The 23,316-nt window shown below is 37.8% G+C and overlaps 1 protein-coding gene across 1 annotated transcript; it reads left to right on the top strand.

Annotated features, from left to right (window-relative positions):
• The first annotated feature begins 1,178 nt into the window (after nt 1-1,178).
• Nucleotides 1,179-18,036, top strand: rbm26 (RNA binding motif protein 26). The gene is made up of 23 exons (XM_038268067.1): nt 1,179-1,416; nt 1,516-1,642; nt 1,866-1,984; nt 2,084-2,196; nt 4,054-4,151; nt 4,233-4,504; nt 4,632-4,907; nt 4,988-5,230; nt 10,132-10,269; nt 10,359-10,499; nt 10,697-10,805; nt 10,893-11,049; nt 11,309-11,503; nt 12,834-12,932; nt 13,038-13,100; nt 13,192-13,290; nt 13,392-13,466; nt 13,799-13,966; nt 15,690-15,794; nt 15,920-16,123; nt 16,786-16,872; nt 16,989-17,102; nt 17,430-18,036. The coding sequence occupies exons 2-23, from the start codon at nt 1,584-1,586 to the stop codon at nt 17,514-17,516; spliced, it is 3,021 nt and encodes a 1,006-aa protein (XP_038123995.1). The 5' UTR covers nt 1,179-1,416; nt 1,516-1,583; the 3' UTR covers nt 17,517-18,036.
• Nucleotides 18,037-23,316: the final 5,280 nt, after the last annotated feature.

Raw genomic sequence — 23,316 nt, 5'->3', positions numbered from 1 at the left:
AATGGTGTTTTTTATGATTACTATTATTATAATTACATTCCATCGTGACCCAGCTTGGGATAAGTGTGGTGGAAAATGGATGGATGGATTATTATCATTATTTTGTGTATATTTGCCAGTGGTGCAAGTCGATGTATGTAGTAGTGCCCTCTGTCTGTAAATGTAGTATAATTCTTATTTTGAATAATACTTATGGTTGACCCTTTGGGACCATTGTAGACATTAATATATATGTTTATTTGTAGAATGAAATATTTCTCAGAGCTACTGCAGGATAGCAAAAGAAAGCGAAGGAATGCATGCAGAGTGAAAAAGAGACATGAGTACATATGGGATATGACTTAAATCAGTTAATGAAAATGTAAAGTTATCAATAATTTCAATCATATTTAAATTTGTAGGTAATAAAATGCATTGATAAAACTGTTCATGTTATCTACCATGTAGCTAACTATCTGCTTTCTATCAACTATACTTAAATGGTGAAATGTGCTTTTTAAAATGTATTTCTGTACATGAAGGAAGTCTTCACTTCTCGTTATTAAAGATCTACATTGTGGTTATTTTTTAAATGCTAAAAATTATCTAATCATTCAGTAAATTAGAATAGTTAATTTATCTCAAAGAAACAGATATCATGGAAAAATCACAGACATTTTAAAAACTTTATAAACCTTCACTTCTGCTAATTGTGTTAATTTCTGATAGAAGAATTTGGCGCCTTTGCATTTTAAGTATAATACCTATTTAAAACTATTATGTTATATTGAAAAGTTCACGTGAATGCATATGCAAAATCAATTAATATAACTATGTAAACGTAATCTCTTAGAGGAGACTGATTTGTCTTCTTTAGACAGCTCTGTGTATATATATATATACAGCTGTCTTAAGAAGACAAATCAGTCTCCTCTAAGAGATTATATATATATATATATATATATATATATATATATATATATATATATATATATATATATATATATATATATATATATATATATATATATATATATATATATATATATATATATATACTTATTTTTTCCTTTATCTGGTTTTTACGGCATTACTAACGCCAATTGAAGCTAAACAAATAAGATTCATGCTAAATTTATAGATGGACTTTCACTAGCAAATCTCGCGATTTTTCCAGAAATGTGGGAACGTGAATACGAGCGGAAGTAAATACTCACAGACGAAGTATCATCTAAACGTGGATGCCAATGAATTTTAACAGATTATAAAATTGCAGAAACATTTCGTTGTCGATTCGTTAAAGTTTGATAATATTAAATGCGCGTTTTCATTTGTTCTAATGCAACTTTGTTGGTGCCGAAGTCGTTTTTTTTTTTTGCACGTTTAGGGCCTGGAAATACATATGCTAAAACAACTAGGCTATCGAACATTCTCGCGGTAAGTTAGCTAACGGCGCTGTTAGCATCTGTGTTGCTGAATACCAGTTGGTGAGCAGGAAAGTTTGACCGGTTTATGTTTGGTGCCTGTTTTAAACAGATAAATAACATCATTTTGAAAAGTCTCTGCTTGGGCCGTCGTGAAAAGAAAGTTCGGGTCGACTGAAGATGATAATTGATAACCTCGATGCTTTGAAAACATGGCTGTCTGAAACCCTGGAGCCCATGTAAGTGCATTTAGCATTATTAGCTACGCATAGCACGTCTGCCCATGCAACTCTGAATTACAGGATGTCACATTAGTTTTTAAACTGCACTTTTATTATTTATTTTTTTATTATTACATTTAAAAAGGCTTAATACGCTAACTATCCATAGCATTTCCAAAATGTTGATACAGCTGTCTCCATGTACACATGTACCCATTATTGTCCCCATTCTGACATCCAGTTGTGATGCCGACCCCTCTGCTCTCGCAAAATATGTTGTTGCTTTGGTGAAGAAGGACAAAAGTGAAAAGGAACTTAAAGCCCTGTGTATTGACCAATTGGATGTTTTCCTACAAAAAGGTTGGCACTTGATTTCGTGTTATTTTAATACTACATCTAGAAACTAATCAACATTAGAAAGAAAAAAAAAACTTTCTTCACAACCTTACTTTCTTTCAGAGACCCAGCCATTTGTGGATAAACTCTTTGAAGCCATTGGCAACAAAAGCTACCTCCCACTGACAGAACAACCACAGGTCAAAGCTGAGAAGGAAGAACAGAAGAAAGATGAGGTTTGTTTTTATTTTAAGCAATTTCTAAAGGGTTACTAGGTCTCATTTTCCTCTTAAAGACTAAATCATGCAAACTTAAGTAAACTCTTTTTAAAAACTGCTTCAAATGTTTTCAAAGGATATAAAATCTATCGGTTCTTAAGTAAACGTTTGTATTTTTGTTTTATATTATTCTTTATACTTTTTTATACCATACTTTTCTTTTCATCCTGTAATGGATGAGCTGTGTTTTTCATAGTAGCACTGATTAGTAAGGTTAAGATAGATGGAATATGATTAGGGCTGCAACTAACGATTATTTTAAAAATCGATGAATCGGCCGATTATTTTTTCGATTAATCGATGAATCGGACAAAAAATATTTTTATATTAACCTCTTTATTCCAAAATAAACATTTTAGACAGAACAAACAAGCACACAAGTACAGGTTGCTCATTAACTGTACTGGTGCAATATGAAAAATAAATGTTTGTGTTAAAACTACGCAAACTTACATGAGAAATGTAGCTGTACATCCACAAAATATAGGGTACTTCGTTTCATAAAGTGCATTAAAAGACGTTTTTGTTTTTAAAAGCCCCTAAGGGGTTCAAACAATAGGCCCCCCATTTCAACAAATGAGGTTTTTTTAGATTAGAAGAGTTCTGCCTTTTAAGACAGGAAAGTATAGCAGTTAAAGTTGCTACTTGAGAAAATACTTAACCATAGAGATAAAAATAGCCCTGTGATTCAAATTATGAATTGTACCAGGAATAAAAATGAGAGAACTAGGGGTGCTAAAAACACATCCTCCAAAGACAGATATTTACATGGGAATGTGGCATATAATTAATTGACATATTACTGATCTTGCTTGATTTTATTCTGCTTTACTTCCATAAATTGCAGGATCTTCTTTACTTTATCTTTGCCAGAAGATTTAAACTTTAAAAGCCTTGCCCTCATAATTTGCAAGTTAATTTATTTATAAAGTAAATATAAACGCTGCTTAAGCTAATTCAAATGAAATTAAAAGTAAAATATGTAGCCAACCTTATCACTGCCTGTAACCTACTAACACGGTAAGGAAAGCATCAGACGAGCTACCTGAGAAACTAACGTTACGTTTCCCCACTTTAAAACGAAACAAACATGATGGTTCCGTGCCATGTTAATTTGTTTTGACAAAAGTTGCATGTTACGACTTTTGTCACTTTACAAAGCGCAGGCTATTTTAATTATTGTGATAAATTTGCGCCGTCAATCCCGGCGCATGCGCGCTTCATTTGCAGTCTGGACGCTGAGGGTAAACATCCTGTGGCTCTGACTGAAGTGCTGAGAGGGACTCCTGCGGGAGAACGGGGTTGGGATGGGGGAGGCGCCCCACGGCAGAGTAGGAACGATACATGCTTTCACGTAAGAGTCTCCAAAAGCCGGCAGTGACACCTTAAAAAGTCGCCAGATTTGTCGCTAGTCGCTTTTTTGAAAAATAGTCGCTGGAGGGGTCTGAAAAGTCGCTGAGTTGGCAACACTGCACCTGCGGCGCTGGCTCGCTTTGCTGTATTTTTTTTTCTTCCCCCGTTTCAGTCAAGTGGATGTGATGGCGGCGGCGGATGACGCATTAATCGCGCGACACAACTAATCGATGATGAAATTCGTTGCCAACGCTTTTAAAAGTCTATTTTTAATAAATTTTTTCGATTCGTTGTTGGAGCCCTAAATATGATAGATCGTTTCTGTATCCCATCTTGATATAATTACAAATTCAATAGTTTTTCTCTATGCAGTTTGTAGCATCCACAAAAAGTTGAGCTATGTATGCATAGCAAATTCTTTGAGAAAGACAGTTTTACAAAATATGTGTTACTTACACACAGGTACAACCAAATCGTGAAGAAGAAAAAGACAAGAAGTTTCCTCGACGAGTAAATCAAAGTCCTCCTCAGTCAGGCTCCCGCTATCCCAGAGATGGAAGGTTTGTATGCTGTCACTGAACATGATTTAATTTTTTGGTTTTGGCCTTTCTTTTGACTTATATTGCCTTTAACATTTTAAGGCGAGGCGATGACCGTAAGAGAGATGATCGCTCCAGGAAGAGGGACTATGACCGCATGCCTCCAAGGAGGGATTCTTATCGTGACCGTTACAATCGTAGAAGAGGTCGAAGCCGCAGTTACAGTCGAAGCCGCAGCCGAAGTTGGAGTAAAGAGCGCATTCGAGACCGTGACAGGGAGAGGGAAAGAGACCGGGATAGGGATAGAGACAGAGATCGTGATCGAGACCGGAGCCCATCTCTGAGCAGAACTCGGTCCAGGAGCAGGAGTCGAGGTAATCATAGAGTATTTGAAACACGCCACTGAAAATTTTTTTAATATCACATTGATTGTCTGTGAATTTCAGTTGGTATATTTTGGAATTTAGTGTTCTAAATACAGCTGCTTCTGTATCTCCACAGACAGAGATCCAGGAAAGCTCAAGTTCGACCATGAACGAGTAGACAGGTCAGAGGGTGGAGAGGTTTACACCCCAGCAGTGATAGTTTCTACTACTGCACCTTCCCACTTCCCCAATCCAACAGTGAGCAGTACTATCACAGTCATCGCCCCGACTCAGCATCATAGCACCACCAATGAGAGCTGGTCAGACTTTTGTCCTGACGCCCCCATGGACCGCGGTCCTTTCAATCGTGGACCACCACCTCAACAGAGAAAGCGATGCCGCGACTATGATGGTAGAGGAGCTGATTGATCTTTTTTAATTCTTTATTTGAAGCGGCCATAATTGCTTTGTTTAACAATCTACTGTTTGCAGAAAAGGGCTTCTGCATGCGTGGGGATATGTGTCCTTTCGATCATGGGAGTGATCCGGTTGTTGTGGAGGATGTCAATCTGCCCAGTATATTGCCCTTCCAGCCTCCACCGATGCCAGGCGTAGACCAGCCGCCACCGCCGGGTCTTCCACCTCCACCACCACTATTGAACCCCCCACCTGTAAACCTTCGACCCCCTGTGCCCCCACCAGGCACCCTCCCACCCAGTCTTCCACCTGTTGCAGGTAGGAACCATGATATTTTGGAGAAATTAAGTTTGTTTTCTGACTGTTGGGATTTGGGGTTATTTGTTTTTCGTTTTTCCAAAATAAACTGCCTCGCCAAAGAATTTGCTAACTTTTTAATTTTAAGTCTCTAAATAAAATCCAGTGCCAGCAGTTGTATTTAAGAATGCACTTTATTAGTAAAGGAATCTGAGTGCAAATGTCTCACTGTAAATTCAACTGTTCTTAACTAGAGTCTTAGGAACAGGTTCACCAAACAGTAGGAAGTAACCCTACAAATACAACTTCAATGTTTTTATATCAAGAGTCTCAAAATCTCATCCTGCAACTTTGAGGTTTGATCCTGCTCCAACACATTTGAATAAAATGGCTGAATTACTTCCTCTACATACATTTATATCTACTGTGGAGCATTAGATTTTGTGGTGATCCTTTTTTATATGGGACAGTCTGAATTAAGCATGTAGTCTACCAGCTGATACAAAAAAAAATCTATTCCTTAAATTTTTTTGTTTCAATTGACAACAATTCTTTTCAAAGCACTCAACAGAGACAATTCAATTAAATCATACAGACAGAGTGGTTTAGAGTTTTTTAAGGAAACCCAGTTGAAGCTTCTAAATCTGTGGTTTCCAACCCTGGCCCTCTGACACCCCCAACCTGCATGTTAAAGGCTACTTTCACTTAATGCTCAATTCCGATTATTTTTGTAAAATCAGATTGTTTTTGTGTTGCCGTTTACATTTCCAAATAAATGCGACTTGGATGTGATCTCCTGTGTGAACTGCATTCATACAACGCAAGTGTCCTGCATGCGCAGTAGAGGACGCAAAGACGTCACAGGCCAGCGTGCTCTGTATTAATGGAAGTAAACGTGGATGCTGGAGCGCATCTAGCCATCTTTCCCAACCGTAAAAACTCAATCTTTTCAAGATAGTTAAAAAAAATTCTGCACTCCTTATTAATGGCCGCCATGGTTGTTGTTTTTCTTATCGCTTCTGTGTAGTAAGATGCAGAATAGTGACCTTTGTTGAGTATTAATGACGTTAAGCTCAGATGAACGTGACCTGGTCGTTCAAACACAGGTCGCATTTTAAAATAAGACTCACCTCGGATTCACGACGACATAGCCAAGATCTGTGTTGTTCAGAATGCCATGAAAAGATCAGATACAGGTCGGATATGGGCAAAAAAATCTGATTTATGTCACTTTAGGCTGCACTGTGAACGTAGTCTTAGATATGTCTCAATTACAGCACACCTGATGCAAATTAGGACTCCTTGTTTGCAATCAAGTCCTACAGAAGCATATTAATGGTCCATTCTTTTTCTGGTGTGATGCAACACCTATTTAAAAAAAAAGGGCTTTGTTCGAATGTATGCGATACGTTCTCCAAAGGTCAGATTCGAAGGACGATTACGTCATAGCGTGGCGCTGAGGTTTGGTCGGATTCCAAGACTCCTCGTTATGTGGCCTACAAATGCATCCTTGTTTTTGCCCGATTTGTATCCTATCTATTAGGGGTGTAAATAATAATCGTTTTGTATCGATGCATCGATCCAAAAGCCAACGATCCGATGCATCGACACGTCCGCAAGATAATCGATTAATGTTTTTTTTTTCCCTCCGGTCTATTTTTATCCATTTGCTCCTGGGCGTAATTCTTCCTCCCGTGCTGCGGTGGCGCTAAACCTATTTTCCCCTCCTACCGCGCTTCCTGGTTATACTCTTACAGCAGTTTGTTGCAGCAAGCTTCACACAGACATTTTTAAATTATGCTCAGTATTGAAGCGTGGTCTGGGCTACACGCTGTGGGTCTAGATACGGCCGAGGCGATGAGGAAGTGGGGGCGAGTTTAGTCCGACGACGGAGGGACAATGGGCCAAAAAGAGCGGAGATTCAGCTGGAAAAAGGCTCCCAGCGTTCTCGCGCACCTCGCTCTTCTAGCGGGTCAAACTTCACGAGTTGTTTTCCGCAATTTCGGTCATAAAAACAAAACTAGCCGGCCTCCTGTCTGGTGCACTGTTTGCGGTCAGCTACAATCTGGGAGAGGTGCAGCGGAGCGTCTCTCAAGGGGCGGTGACGTCAACACTCTGGAGCCTTCTTCTTCTTCTTTTTTTTAATGGCGGTTGGCAAACAACTTATAGCTGCATTACCGCCACCTTCCAGAATGGAGTATGGACCAGACAAACTATTATATTCTCCCTAAAATACCCGTTCTTCTTAGAAAATTAAAAATACCCCCAAAAACTACATCCCCAGATGACCTTTGAAACAATTCCCTTATATCTAGTTTATTTTTATTCCTGTCTAACTCTCTACACAACATCTCTCTTTCCTGAATATATTTATTACATTCTAAAAAAATATGTTGGACAGTTTCTCTGGAGCCGAGGTATTGCATTGAACTGATTACACTGATATTGTGCAGTATTTTTGCAGTATTTTTTGATGCAACTTTTCTACTTCTGTTATTTGCTGTTGTTTCTAAAGAAAATGCATAATGATATTACAGCTTTCATTGATTTATTTCAAACTTGAAACTTTGTTTAGCCTGTAAGGTGTAAAAAAAAATAAAAATAAATAATAATAAAAAAAAATTAACCGATTAATCGATTAATCGAATCGAATCGTGGTGTATTCTTAAGTATCGAAAATAATCGAATCGTTGGATCAGGAAATCGATACTGAATCGAATCGCCATGATGGATGTGATTTACACCCCTACTATCTATCCTTGGTCATCCCCGGAGTCCAAGCAAGCCGGCTGCTCTGTGCTCAGTGGAAAAAGTTACTTGGCGCCAAACAGTGCTGAATATTGGAAGTTTAGTTTAATCCGATACAAGTATGAATAGTTCTGTCTAAAATGAATGAAAATGGTTATTTTAATGGTTGAGTCAGATATGTGGCGGGTAATGTTTAATTTATCTAAAGGTTTTTATCTCTAACTGTTTAAATGGGTTTGGCTGTAATTTAGGGACAGATTCTAATATATCTGCAGTGTGGGGACTATAAATCTGATAGGATTTTTATTATTTTTTTTATTGCTATTTTGCAAAATTTGCTTGACTAAGTATTTTTTGTTGTTGAATATAAGAGATTTTGCAGATATTTATTTATACATACATTGTTTAGATTTACTTATATCTTTCTACCCCTTTCATAGAATAGAATAGAAAATCTCTTTATTGTCCCACAATGGGGAAATTTACAGCAGCAAAAAGATTATTGAATAAATGGTCAAACAAATGTGGACTTTAGAAAAATGAATAAAAATAAAACAATAGGGAAGAGTTAAAAATATAAAATACTGTAAGGTGTTTTAATAATATAAAACTGTGCACCTGGAGAATAAATAACCATTATTCAGCTATGGACATTTTTTACAGGAATTGATATTTGAAAATAGCAGCAACATCTGAGATGTGCAAAATGGCAGCATGTTATTTAACTGACTATGGTTTATATGATTACATTTGCTTTTATTTGTTCATACTCCCGGTGATTGTCACCTTTATTCCACATTGTATTCTAATGAGTGTAGTCTTTAATTTGCTATACAAAATAAAAATAAAAAAGAAACGGTTTTGAAAAGTTCGGTATTCATTGTTTTCCTGCTCAAACACACCTGATTCAAATGATTGCTTTTCCTCTTTGACGGCCCTCAAATGCTGCTAAAACCTGTTAATTACCTTTTCATTCAGGTCAGGTGTGTGGAGGCAAGAAAACACCTAAAACACGTAAGACATCTGGCCCTGAGGACCAGGGTTAAGAAACCCTGCCCTAAGGAATAGGGTTGGGAACTACGATATAACTTATACCAAACTGTCCACTTGAGAAGCAGTTTCATATCTTGTGCAAATGGAACAGCTTGAACATATTACCAATTAGCAAGATGCACTCAGTAAAAGAGTGGTTCTGCAGGTGGGGACCACAGCTGCCTGATGTTTCTATCAATTTTGACCTTAGTGCTCTTAGACTCGTGGTAGCATGAGACAGACTCTACAACTCACAGAAATGGCTCAGGTAGTGCAGCTCATCCAGGATGACGCATCAATGCAAGCTGTTGCAAGAAGATTTGCTCTGTCAGTGTAGTGTCTCTACACACCGTTAGAAACCAACTCCTTGAGGGCCTAACATCCACAGATGGGGGTTGTGCTCACACCCCAACACTGCAGGACACTTGGCATTGGCCAAACAACACCAGGATTTGCCACTGGCACCCTGTGCTCTCCACAGATAAAAGCAGGTCCTCACTGAGCACATGTGCCAGACATGACAGTCTGTAGACATGGTGGTGAGCGATCTACTGCCTGCAACATCCTTCAGCATGACAGGTTTTGCAGTGGGTCAGGTAGCATGACTGGTACCAAGATGAGGTCACCAGACCCCTTGTGAGACCATATGCTGGTTTGTTGCCCTGGTTCCTCCTAATGCACGACCTGAATCTGATTGACCACATCTGGGACCACGGACTGTCCAGGAGTTGGCGGACGCTTTAGTCCAGGTCTGGGAGTTCAGGGCAGAGATCCCTCAGGAGACCAGACTCCACCTCATGAGCAGCATGCACAGGCGTTGGAGGCCACACACAAAATTGAGCTAATGTTCACCTGTTTTAAGGAAATGACATCTCAGTTGGATCAGCCTGTACTTTGTTTTTCCACTTTAATTTTGTGCGTGACTCCAAATCTTTTTTGTCAGCACGTTCAGCTTTGTACATAAGTGTATCCAATGAGAATAATTCATTATAAGTGATAAGTGTTCCATTTATTTTTTAGAGCAGGGTGTATGTATGACAATTTTTAGCTATATAGACAATTCGGTTTTTAAAAATTAGTCTTTTGATCAAATCAGTTATGTGATGTAGTTTCTGATTTAAGTTCTGTTTTTCTTTGGACAGGTCCTCCTCCTCCTCTTCCTCCGTTACAACCTTCAGGCATGGATGCTCCTCCAATTTCCATCACCAGTTCAGTTCCAACCATTGTCACCTCTGGGATGCGCTCCCTTCCTCAAGGCTCAGCTCCACTTTTCACCCCTGGTAATGCCTCAAAAACTCAGCAGCCTGTCATATATCATGTATTCTGTCATGTATGGTAGGTTCATGAGAGTCTAATCTATTCTGAGCAGATCACTTTGACACAGATGTGTACAATCCTGAGGCTCCCAGTATCACCAACACATCCAGACCGATGTACCGGCATCGTGTCAATGCCCAAAGACCCAACCTGATTGGCCTCACAATGGGCGAGGTGGACCAGCCATTGAGAGGTATCTCAGACACAATTCATTCTCCCATCTGTCGATGGGAGAAAAAAAAAAGCCCTTTGAAATCCAAACGTATGATGTGAAAGCATAGTGGTACATAGTATATAATTTGTTTATGTTGTTTGATAGTCATCCTCCAAAACTTCAGTTTTTGTTGAAACAAGTCCGTCTCTGACCTGCCCTTACTTTTATTTTTTAAGACAAGATTCCTAACAACAGTATGAGAATCGTTATGGAATCTGATTCACGAAAGAGGCCTCTTCTCTCTCATGACGGAGGCCCACCAGGCAAAAAACCTTGGTTTGAAAAGTATGTATTAAAGAAAAAGCAAGCATTCATTTTTAATACCCGTTTATATAATTCTTTAATTGGACTAAATATCTGTTCTCTACTTAGACCGAATTTCAACAAACCAAACCACCAGGGGTACCACAAAAGAGCTCACTTCTCTCCTAACACCAAGTTGCTTGTTCGGCAAATTCCCTCAGAGCTCAACAACATCAGCAAACTCAATGAGCATTTCAGCAAGTTTGGTACCATTGTTAACTTGCAGGTCAGTGTCTGAATGAAACCGATGATGGGTATCTTCACAGCTTATCTTCTATAAAACACTACCTTGTTGCTTAGTTAAAACCAGTTAGATTATGAGTATGCTTTGGTTTAACAAAAATAAGGATGGATTCTGAATGAACCTTCTTAAATGAATAGTAAATTGTGTTATCATCTTTGTTTAATAAGATAACTTTTTAGATTAGGCTTAAAAATTCAGATTTCGGAATTTATATAATGTGTCCTACTGCTAAAACCTCTAGGTGGCCTATCAGAATGACCCAGAGGCAGCTCTGATCCAGTTCACCTCCCCTGAAGAGGCTAAACGAGCTATGCAAAGCACAGAAGCTGTTCTCAATAACCGCTTCATCAAGGTCCATTGGTTTCGGGATGATTTGAGTGGTGGATCTGGTCAACCTCGGCCACAACAGCTTCATCCCCCACCACCATCACCTATGGTAGGAGTTAATTTCCAAACTGACCCTCCTGTCACAGTTACTGTTTACTTTTCTATTACAAGCAGTAAGACGTAACATATTGGTTTGTTTGACTTTGAATCTGGCAGCATTAAAGGTACTGTGGTAAAATAAAAATATGATGCCTCTTTTGCAATGATGTATAGTATTAACTAAACTGATACAAGTCCTGGAGAGATTAGAGGCTTCCTATACAGCAGCAATTTAACACAGTTTTGCTTTTAAGATCCTATTGATCTAATACCAAGCAACTTGGGATGAAACAGTGCACTAAAACTGAAGATAAACCAATATTTTTTACATTTTACTTAACAAGAAATTGGGGTTTTGGGTCACAATCTAGACTGTCCTCTACTTTAGGTTTATTTTAAGCTGTTTAGATGCACTTTTCCGATACCTGGATTGGATATGGACTCCAATATTGACTAATTAGCTGGATTGTAAATTGTTGGATATCATAGATCCAGTCCAGTGCACTTTACATGGAACTGTTATGTCTTTCTTTTTGCTGCCTCTTTGTTAATAAATAACTAAATTAGGGCTGAAATAATTAATCAGATTAATCATTAATGTTTTATTGAAATAATCATAAATTAATTTAGTTATCGATTAATGATTACTTGGACTATTGAGACTGTAAAACATGCTTCTAGCTAACAGAGCGACCCACTTAGAGCAGTATTTATATCAAAAGTGTAAACAATTATATAAACATTTTGCATATAAGATAAAAAATATAACACTTTCATTTTAGTTTTCTTTCCTTGAATAGTTTTTGTTTCACCTTGTTTGATTTCATAAAAAAAAATCCTTCTTTAATGAACCTTTGGCTGTCTGATTATTATTCTGAACAATTTACAGATTAATCTATTTGCTTTAGTACATTTATATTTAGGTTAATTAACCTTAGTTTAAAGTAAATTAAGCTTCACTCACAGGGCTCACAGCTGATATCAGATTGGTATCAGATATCGGCCTATGGCTCAGTCAAGCCATCGGATTGGAAAAAAAACGTATTTAGTGCATCTTTAATTAGCAGATTTAATTTAAAAAGTAAAGATACAAAAGATTTCATCATAATTTGTTCAGCTGCATATTGTAACTTTACATAATCACAGGGGACTGATGTGAAACATCATTTTTGGAGGATTTGTTTCTTTTTTGAATTTCTTGGTCCGTTCAGCAAGCAGCTTTCTTTACTGGGAGTTATATGTGACTGACCTAAAGAAGATAATATGCTTCTAAAAAAGCAGTAGAGAAAATAGTGCAGTTTATTTGAAACATAAATATTTTAATCTGTGTTGTGTTACAGCCATCAGCTACAACTCTGAAGCAGTCTGTGAAGGATCGGCTCGGACCGCTTATGCCGGAAAACTCTGAGCCTATTCAGGATTCCAGCGTAGCCTCTCAGGTATGTGTTGACGGTCCTTTGATAGATGTGGTTTCCTGCATTTACATGTCAAAATCTACACTGGATGTGTAAGAACAACCCCTCTCTTTTCTTTTCCTTTTTCAGAATACCTCAAAAGTGTCAATTAAAGATCGTTTAGGTGTTAAACCTGCTGCTCCTATTGAAAAAGTAAGTTTCCACTTTGTTTGGTACTAAAACATCTCGCTTTTCAGATCATGCATCTCTCAATATGCTGTGGTTTTGTTTTTTTCTTCTTCAGGTGTTTTCAACATCGACTGGGATCACAAAGACCGTATACAACCCCGCTGCTCGGAAGCTTGCCCAGAGGACCTCCGATGACACTATGAAGAAGAAGCTGGTGAGAGCTAAAGAAGATGATGGAATGTAGGAGTGAGTGGATTTAGCTGTAAAAAGTAGTCTGGAAGCAGACAGGGTCATTTCTCATATTTGCTCACACAGGAGGCCATAAAACTACAGCAGGATGTGAGAAAGAAGAAGCAGGAGATATTGGAGAAGCACATTGAGACACAGAAGGTAATTAATTTAGCTATTTACTAGTTTGCTTACCTACTCTCCTTAGAGAATGGTAAGGCACAATATAAAAGGCGAGGGGCCTTTGGTTTGGTTTGGGGAAATTAAACACCTAATCCAAAAAAAAAAAAAAAATATATATATATATATTTATATATATATATATATATATAAAACTTTTTCTAGGTAGTGCTCATTTCTTCTCTGCATTTACTATTTAGCAATCTTCTGTTATGTTTATGTGAAGACAAATTAAGTGGGGGAAAAAAAGACCAGACCAGATGTTATTGTGTGCATGGAATGAGCATTTTCTAACTTTCTGCTTTTTTTTGTAGCTCTTGATATCTAAACTTGAGAAGAATAAAGCGATGAAGGCGGAAGATAAAGCTACAATCATGGAAACTTTGGGCACATTAACTAAAAGCATAACCAAACTGCAAGAAGAGATAAAGGGACTTTCCAGCTGCAGTAACGTTTTACGAACTGTCAAGAGCAAAGCACAGGTATTTTTTTTTATGTTCTCTTTCTAAAGCCTGAATGTGTTCTATTGAGACTTTGTGTGACTTAAGGCTGATTTATACTCAGAAACCAGGTCGTCTGCTTGTCACAGTGAACGTAAATGTACCCCCGCCCCTCCAACAGAACCTCTCCAAAATTTTAGGTGACCGCAGACTGTGCCGCAGACAGGAGGCCCCTGATTGGTCAAATCTACGTCCGCTCTACACCATGCGTATTTCCTGTTCGGTACCTTACCGGCTTGTTTTGTTTGTATGACCGCCATTGCAGAAAACGACTCCTGAAGAAGGACCAGCTATAATAGCTTGTTGCGCGCAAACACTTTGACCCTTTTTCCACCTGGATCCCTGCTCATTTTTTGCCCTTATGTCCCTCCGTGATCGAACAAACTTGCCCCCACTTCCTCACCGCCTCAACCGTATTGAGACCCACAGGTAGTTCGTCATTGTCCGTCTTTCGTTGTGGCGTGGAATGATATAGCTCGGACCATGCTTCAATATTCGGCATAAATCTAAAATATCTGCGACAAGCTCACTGCGATACACTGCGGCAGGAGTATAACCAGCTCTTTAGTCATTCATAACTGAACAGAGGAAAATCTGCACACTTGTGTGTATTTTCTCCTGTAAGCGATCCGTCTAAAACAGAAGAGACCAATCGCAGCGCTGTAGGCGGCCCCACAATGCAACAGCGCTTTTTGTCTCCACAAGTCAAGACTGCAGGCTCAACTGATGCCCTATTTAAAGAGCTGTTTATAAGAGGGCAGAAACAGTTAATCGCTATTAAACAATTATTGAAATAATCCTCAAATAATTTAGTAATCAATAAATCGTTACGTAGAGTGTAGAAACTCCAAAATGTTCCTTTAGCTGACAGAAACCTGCCTTGAGCAGCAATTATACCAAAATTGTAAAAGAAAATGGGTAAACATTTTGTATTTCAGATAAAAATCTTTTTTGTTCTGTCAGTATGCTCTGTCCAGCACTCCGTAAGTGGAAAAGATTATTTTTCACTTGATTTAATTTCAAAAAAAGTATTTTTTAAGGAACTTATTGCTTTCCGATTATGAATCAATTCATCAAAAAAAATAATCGACAGATTAATCGATTTGCTAAATAATCGTCCCTTGTTTATATCGTTACATTTAAACAACTGCCTGCTGTACCAGCTTTTCTTTTTCAAAAGAGGACTTTTCATCACATCCGTGGTTATCTGATTGGTTCTAGACAATTTCCGCTAACTATTTTATCCCACCTTTGAAATCGGGCTCTACCAGCTCCTCTGCAGACTGATATACAGTGTAAGTCAGTCTGGCTCTTCAGGTTACTTCTCTATTTCCTTCAGTGTTATGTCAGTGTTATGTTCTGCTGTGCTTTTCGCCCATAATGATGTTTTTCTATTAACTTTACAAAAGTTGTATTTATATTAACAACCAAATTAGATTTTAAATAAACACAGCTGAATGCACACCTTTTTTTGTTGCCTTTTTTTTTTGTAAAACGATTGAAAACCATCTAACTTTTTCCTTCCAATTCACAACTAGCCTCTGCTTTTTATGGGCTTAACATGAAAAATCCTACTTAGATCAGTGGTGCAAAATATGGGAAAAGGCACTGTTTCGTCTTTTTCATTCTAGTGTTTGGTCGATTAAGTTGCTGAAATGCTGCCTTTTGGCTCTAAATATGGTTCTTCATCTGCTGTGGCTTTCAGGCACAGAAGGAGCTGCTGGATGCAGAGCTTGATCTGTATCAGAAGACTCAGGCTGGAGAGGACACAGCTTTGTTGAAGCTTAAGTATACTCAGCTTCAAATAGAGGTACTTTATTAAACACAAAGTATTTCTTAATCCTTTCTACACATTAGCCACATGGTGGCACTGTTGTTCTCATAATTTGAGTTTCCTCTCCATATCAATGGTTTGTTTACGCGTTTGTCTTTCAGGCAGCTAAAAGGGGAATTCTTTCATCAGGACGAGGTCGAGGCATCCATGTCCGGGGACACGGCTCTACTAGAAGTCGGGGAAGGGGATCCAGAGTTCGGGGAAGGGGTGTTCCAATGCATGCAGTTGTGGACCATCGACCTCGAGCGCTGCAAATTTCTGGTTTTACTGATGCAGACCGTGTGGACATACTTCCACACTTTGCTGTGAGTTAGTCTAAAGCTGTGCCACTTTGTTGTTTAAGTTTTGGTTTGCAGCCAGAGGATCATCTTGCAGAACTAGTGGAAACTTAAACTCCTTGTTGATTCTTTGTCCTCCCTCACATGACTGCTCAGCTCAGTCTGGTTTCATTGGTTACTGTTTACCAAAAGTCCTTTAAGTTTTTATTTGCTGAACAAATCCACACCGTGCAGAACACCGTTAGTAGTTCAATGAGACGTATACTTTGAGCAGGGTATATTGTTTATAAGGATGCAGGTTTTAATGATAAGCCTAATCATCTCTTTCTAACCTTTGAGGTTGATATATGGAGGTTTAACACATTTTCTCCTAATTTGAAAAAGTAAACTTCATTTATTCTAAGAAGAGCTAAACAGTTTTAAATTCATGCAGACAAATGTTTTTTTTTTCTGTTATTTGTATTGATTCATGGCAGCTTCTGTATTTGTTTTGGGGGGAAAAAAAGCTTTGCCAAGTTTAAAAATAATATATTTTGTCTACGACTGTAAATACTCTATAGTTATTGTAATTATTGCTGAGAATGGAGGAGCATAAAAATGTTCCATTACTTTTTATTTAAAAAATCCTTCAGAGGTTTACTTGCAGCAGGTTAGTGTTGTTGAACTTTTGTTTTTTTTTTTATATGTAGCAATTTGGAGAGATTGAAGATTGCCAGATTGATGAAAACAAGCTCTCTGCAGTCATCTCATACAAGACGAGGGCGGAGGCCGAGCAGGTGAGAAATCCTTTGGTTGCTCTTTCATTTAAACTGTTGACATTTTTATTTCTAGCTGTGTTGAAGCTGCACTTAACCGGTTTAATGCAGTAACACCTTGTTTGATCCTTCTTTAGGCTGCTGTTTATGGAGGGAAATTCAACAACCAGACTTTACACCTGGCCTGGCATAAGCCTGCTTCAACTCTCAGTGCAGCCGACGCTGAAGAAAAAGAACCAGCAGAGGATGAGGTTGGTGGAACTCCACCTTGCAGCTCCTTTACATTCAGATTAGTGCTTTTCACGATTAAATATTTACATTAATAAATTCCTATGGTTGCATCTCCTAAGACCTGGAAGGATTAAGTAAGCATTTAAATAACTGTTTATGCTGCTAGAGAACAGTAGAGGGAGCCGTTACACATTACTTAAAGATTCCACATGATATTTTGTTCTTTCACTGATACTATAAGATTGAATTATTTCCTCTTTGAGGCCTTTAAAGTGATGCTCTAAAAAAATCTACATAATTTTCCAATTTTTTGATTTATCCATAGTAATATTTCCTTTTTTTATCAGTACCCAGAGGAGTCGCTGAGTGATGATGCATTACTGCAAGATGATGATGAGGAGGAAGACAACGAGCCTCGTCCCTGGCGCAGATGAAGCTTTCTCTGATGCTGTCATGGTCTCACTGGTCTGGACCAAGAGCAGTGATCCAGCATCTTTCAGTGCTTCTTTAGACATTTTGAAATGCACATTTTACTGTGGCAAGACTTTTCCTTCCCCGTTAACACATAGCTGAAGAACTTTGTGCAGCCTAATTTTAATATGTAAACCAGATCTGTGCTGATTTTATTTGAATGCTCTTACTGTAGATTTTTTTTCCCCCACAATGCGTTAAATCTGGTGACTCAAAGACACATGAGTTGAGTACTCAATTAAAAAGTTGTTTTGATTTAACTCGATAACAGATGGTAGCTTTTTTGCAGAATAGTATTAAGTTGCTTCTGTGTAAATATTTTATGTCCTGGTTTGTAATTTGTATGAAAGCTTGGGCTTTACTTTGGATTGTACAAAAAAAAAATAAAGAAGTTGAAATGGTCTGGAAACAATCTGCCAGAAAAACAAAAAAAACTAAAGAAAAGAAATACAAAAAACAAAGCTGGCAGTGTGAAAAAATATGCTCCGCAAAAGGAGCTGAAAAAAATAATAGACCATTTCAAAAAACAAAAAAAAACCTTCCTCTTCACTTTAAGAGCAAAATTCCTAAAAAGATTCCTTCAACTGTACGTTCTTAAAGTTTGGAGCGGTAAGGTAATCATATTCCCCTTATGGAAAGGTAAGAAAATCAAATGTTTCATTAATCTATGTCTTCTGTATTCACTAATTAAGGTCTTTTTCTTCTTCTTTCAGAGTCAGCAGTTTCCAGCCATATCGCCCTGCCCCACAAAGCCCTCACCTTTTTTTTTTTTTTTTACACATTTCATCTTGTAAATACTGTCATAATACCCGTTTTGTACAAACAACTGGTGCTTTCATTGAAATTAAATTTTTCACACAAATTTGTTCTGTTTGTCTAGAATGTTGCCTATAGGGATTTTATGCAAACATTAACAATGAAAGAAGTTTGATTTAATCTAAAATGTGTAATGTGCTTGAGAGGTTTCACAAAATAAGCATCAAGAAAATATTGTTGGCTCATTTGGTTTGGGATATATCTGCCCACAGGTGAACAGATTAATTAAAACGCTCCAATGTGGTACAAGAGAACTGGTGAAAGCCATTTTTTTTAATTAAAAACCTTCCAAAAAGGTTTTAACTTTATAAATACAGTAAAACACTAAAAACTTTTCTTATTGACAATCAATCCCATTAAAAGTTGTCAAGTTTTAGATCTCATGGGCTTTAATAAAATATTTTAAATGATATATTACTATTCATACCTTAAGAAGATGAAAAGGCTTTTAGAGTCATTTCTGAATTGTCAAATGCTGAATTGACTTTTGTAATCTTAAGAGAGTTTAATTTTAAAGTTTTTTTTTTTTTCAAAAAAGATTAACTTTACTATAACCTTATATTTAAAAAATGGGATTTACAACCTGATCTTTTTCTGTCTGAAGTATCTAGGTAAGGGCCTTCCCTGCATGGCTGCATACTGTAGCTTTTCCGTTTTGTGACGTCTACTTGTGTGTCTGAATTTTTAACATTAATTATACTCAAATTACTTTATGTTGTTAAAAATGTGTTGAGTGTTAAGTTAGACCACTGTATTTTTTGGTATTGTTTTAAAAGGAAAAAAACTGTATAAAAGTGGATTTTTCTGTGCATATTTTGTAGCCTAAGCAGTTTGCAAAGGGGCCCAGTCGCAGGCCAACACTTAACTAGCTGTTTTTTCGACCTTTATCTCTGAGTATATGTAAAAGTAATACAGGTTTTTAGTACAATTATTGGTTACTCTGTTCAACATGGCTACAACTTTTCCATTCTCATTGAGCTAGCCCCACCTGGAACAGAACCAGCATTAGAAGCATTAAACTTTCACAAGAAAATTTAAAATTTGCTTTTTCTTATTTAATATAAGGAGGCGAATATATTTTTATTTCATTTGGAAATTAAAGTCACAGAATCCAAAGGAATGGGATGTTTCCACAATCTGATGGTTTTAGATTCCTTTATATAACCAACTTCTGAGACCACTTTTTTCTTTTGGGGGGGGGGGGGGTCAAAGAGGGCAAAGCAAATGCAAGTTTAAAGAAAGTTGAATAAGAATATACTCATTTGAATACATCTCAGATGGCAAGATAACAGTTTATTGAGTGCAACCATAAAAACCAATCATGCTTTTCACTATTTCATTTAGATTTGAATTACCTCAGAGATAAAAGAAGTGGTCAGAGCTGTGAACACAAGAATGTCCTTGGTTACAATCCATGTTTGGGATGTTTCTGCATGGGGTTTGTATGCTCATCATTTGCATGTGTGTGTTCAGCTTACTTTCTTCAGACTTTTAAGATAACTGGCCACTCTAAACTTCCCTGAGACTGTCTGCATAGTTGGTTGAGTGGCCCTGTAGCTGACTGGTAACCTGTTCCAGGTGTTCTTCCCCTCTGTGACCCTACAAGAGTTACAATGGATGAAAATCAGAATTCCCTGGGATCCCAGGCATTACGTATGAAGACGCTGACTCCAGGATCCTATTCCAATGAATTTGCTACTGCAGCACAGGGACAAACAACCATTCACACTCACACCTAAGGAGAATTTAGAGAAGCTAATTAACTTAACAGTCATGTTTTGGGACTGTGGGAGGAAGCCAGAGTACCCGTAGAGAACCCAGGCATGCTCAGGGAGAACATGCAAACTCCATTCAGAAAGACCCCAGGCCGGAAATCAAACCCAGAACCTTCTTGCTGCGAGGCAGCAGAGCTACCAACTGCTCCACTGAGCAGTCCCCGTTTTGAATATATTCCTTTGAAATTTCTAATAGTTGTTTTATGACAAGTAATCGTCACAGTGCTGCTAACTCTAAGTAAAGGCAGCTAAATGAAGCCAAGTGTATAATTTTAAACCACTGCCTGCTTGCTTAACATCAATGGTTTTGTTATAACTAACAAGTCTTTGCTTTCTTATAAACATGAATTCTTAATATTTGGTTTATAGAGGTAAGTCTATGTATTTTCAATCCCTAAGCCTTGAATATAAAAGGAAAAATAACCCAATCAGTGTCCCCCAGTTCATTGTTTCCAGACCCCCCCTGGTGTCTGTCAACCACGCAAGGATAATTGTGAGAAATCAGATTTGCTGTCTATTGTTTATCACCTATATCCTTTCCTCCTGGAAAAGGCCTCCCCTCATCTCTTCATCTGCTGGTATGTGGGTGTGAACAACCCCCCCCCCCCAAACCTCTTCTGTCATTTACCTACTGTGGAGCCACCAAACTCCAATGAGCAGGATTTTTGGTTGCCTCAGCCTTGGTGTTTTACCTGCACGCACACTTGTTTTTTTCTATTTTGTCATGTGTCAATTTAAATATAAAGTCGTTTTATGAATAGCCACATAAATAAATGCAAAGGTTCGATGTAATTAGGAACAGCATGCAGTAGTCTAAGAGCTTTCCCCCCCTTTGTGTCTCAGCAAGCAGAGAGCCTTCATGAGATCCACAGGAGCTTTAGAAATATGGATAACAAGTTTACAATGTCTGTGTCATCAATTATATAAATCTTTATTTTCAGATTTGTGTCAAGGAGACAGATGGCATCAAATATTGGACGGGGTTGCTATAACGTTTTTGAGTATGTTAAAAACTGCAGAGAAGATGTGCAACAACAACACAAAAAAGTCAGGCTGGACCACATCTAAGCTAATGTGAAAATGGAACAATAAGGATTTTTTTCCCCATATGGAAGCTTTTTCTCCTGCTTTGGAAGATGATCTGTTAGTTTCTTTCCATAAGTAAGAGATAAGGGACACATATTTTTCAAAGACTGTATTTGCTTGGAGATTTGTTGTTTTCAGTTTCCTTTTGAAGCCCTCAGGGGCCTTAAGAAGTCGGTCATACACAGATGTAACAAAAAAAAAAAGATAAGCAACACTGAATGCTTTGTAATTTATTTAGATTTATTTAAATATCATTGCTGAATTTTCATAACAAAAACACAGCTTTGTGCCAATTAATCCCAATTACTCTTTAACTAGTTTGATCTTTTACTAAATGTACCCTAATGGATAAAAAAATGTATTTTATATTGGTCATTTACCAGCTTAGGTTTAAGATGTGAGGAAGGTGTATCGGATTCGAGCCACTCCTTCGCCAACATCTTAGTGCTTTCACATGCCATGCCCCCCTCTCTACAATGCCAACTCTCTATGAGGCTATTAATATTTTATGTGATCATGGGCCTCCATAAGCAAATTTCAGTCCCCAGCAAGTTGAGCCAAAGCATGATTAATTTAGTATTTATACCCCGACAACCCTTTAAAAAACACAGGGCCCCTGGCCGCAAAGCAAGACACAGTTTGAAACAAAACCAGCAGCCTTTAAATCATAATCAGTGCGTCGTTATTGGGGATTATTTCAGTTTGGGGACATATTTCTTTCTCTGTGAGCCCAGTGGCAGATGCAGAATGGCTGCATAGTTGGGGCTGACAGTTACAGTTGTAAAGCATCATCGCTTAACTCTGTGTAATTATTCTGCTGCAAGACATAATGCTGTTATTTTCTCCTAAAAACCCCTCTACACCAGCCTCACTTTGTCTAGAAAAGTTGGGCTGTTTAACCTGTTCTGCTGACCGCAGACTGTGGGGATCTGTCGTGGCTGCAGCACAAAATTGTTTTAGAAAGTATTCCAATTTTGGTAACACTGACTGATTTATATACTAGTAAATTACCGATTATAAAATACTCAGATTTAATCTCACATTTTTTTTATACTTGATATTTCTTCATTTTTTTAAGGTGCAAGGCTGCACTTTTAAAAAAAAGATGAAATTGTCCCGAAAGCTGTGACAAATAAAATCTGTCTTAGTCTAAGTCTAAAAAGTCTAAGTGTAGTTTAAAATGTAGTTAGTGGTATCTTAAGAATTCTTCATTATTATTATAAATGGTAAACTTGTGAAATACATGTAAACTGATATTAATCCAAAATCGCAGAGAAATTCTTCTGTATGCTGGTACCTAAACATTGGACCATGGTCTTCTTTTGTTTGCTTTGTTTTTTAAACTGAGACAAATATTTTAATAGAAAGTAGTGCTTTCAAATCTTCAGATATTAAACAGAAAATGGCTAGAAATCAAAGCAATTAAATAATGCATCATTTTCAACATCACTGAAATAGTTCAACAGTTTGTGACAAAAAAATCTTTTGTATCTTAATTCTCTTGTTCTTGATGTTATGGTACAGTGTGTCTGATGGCATTAGTTCAAAAAGTTGGGAGCCTTCTTCCGCTCTGGGATAAATTTTAACAGAGGGTAAGGATACTTAGATAAAGCTCTATTTCCTCTCACTATCCTCTGCAGGGCTCTATTGTCACCATTTTTGCAACAATTCAATTCAATTCAGTTTATTTATATAGCGCCAAATTCACAACACATGTCATCTCAAGGCACTTTACAGTTCAACCAGATCATACAGTCAAATTGATACAAAGTTTTCTATCTAAGGAAAACCAGTTGATTGCATTGACTCATTGACTCAAATACAATCCCCCACACTAAGCATGCTTGTAGCGACAGTGGAGAGGAAAAACTCCCTTTTAACAGGAAGAAACCTCCAGCAGAACCAGGCTCAGTGTGAGCGGCCATCTGCCGAGGCCGACTGGGGTTCAAGGAGACAGAAGCAGAGATACAAAAAGCAGCTGTAAAAGGCGGCCCCGTCCAGGAAACACACAGCCAGGCAGACGAGCTCCAAGGCAGCTCCCATGCCAGAGGACGAAGAGAGCACATCCACTCAGTCACGGTCAGAG

The sequence above is a fragment of the Cyprinodon tularosa genome, unplaced genomic scaffold (assembly GCF_016077235.1).
Source record: "Cyprinodon tularosa strain WSP-4 unplaced genomic scaffold, ASM1607723v1 ctg691, whole genome shotgun sequence".
Lineage (NCBI taxonomy): Eukaryota > Metazoa > Chordata > Actinopteri > Cyprinodontiformes > Cyprinodontidae > Cyprinodon > Cyprinodon tularosa.
This window is presented reverse-complemented; position numbering and strand designations above follow the sequence as displayed.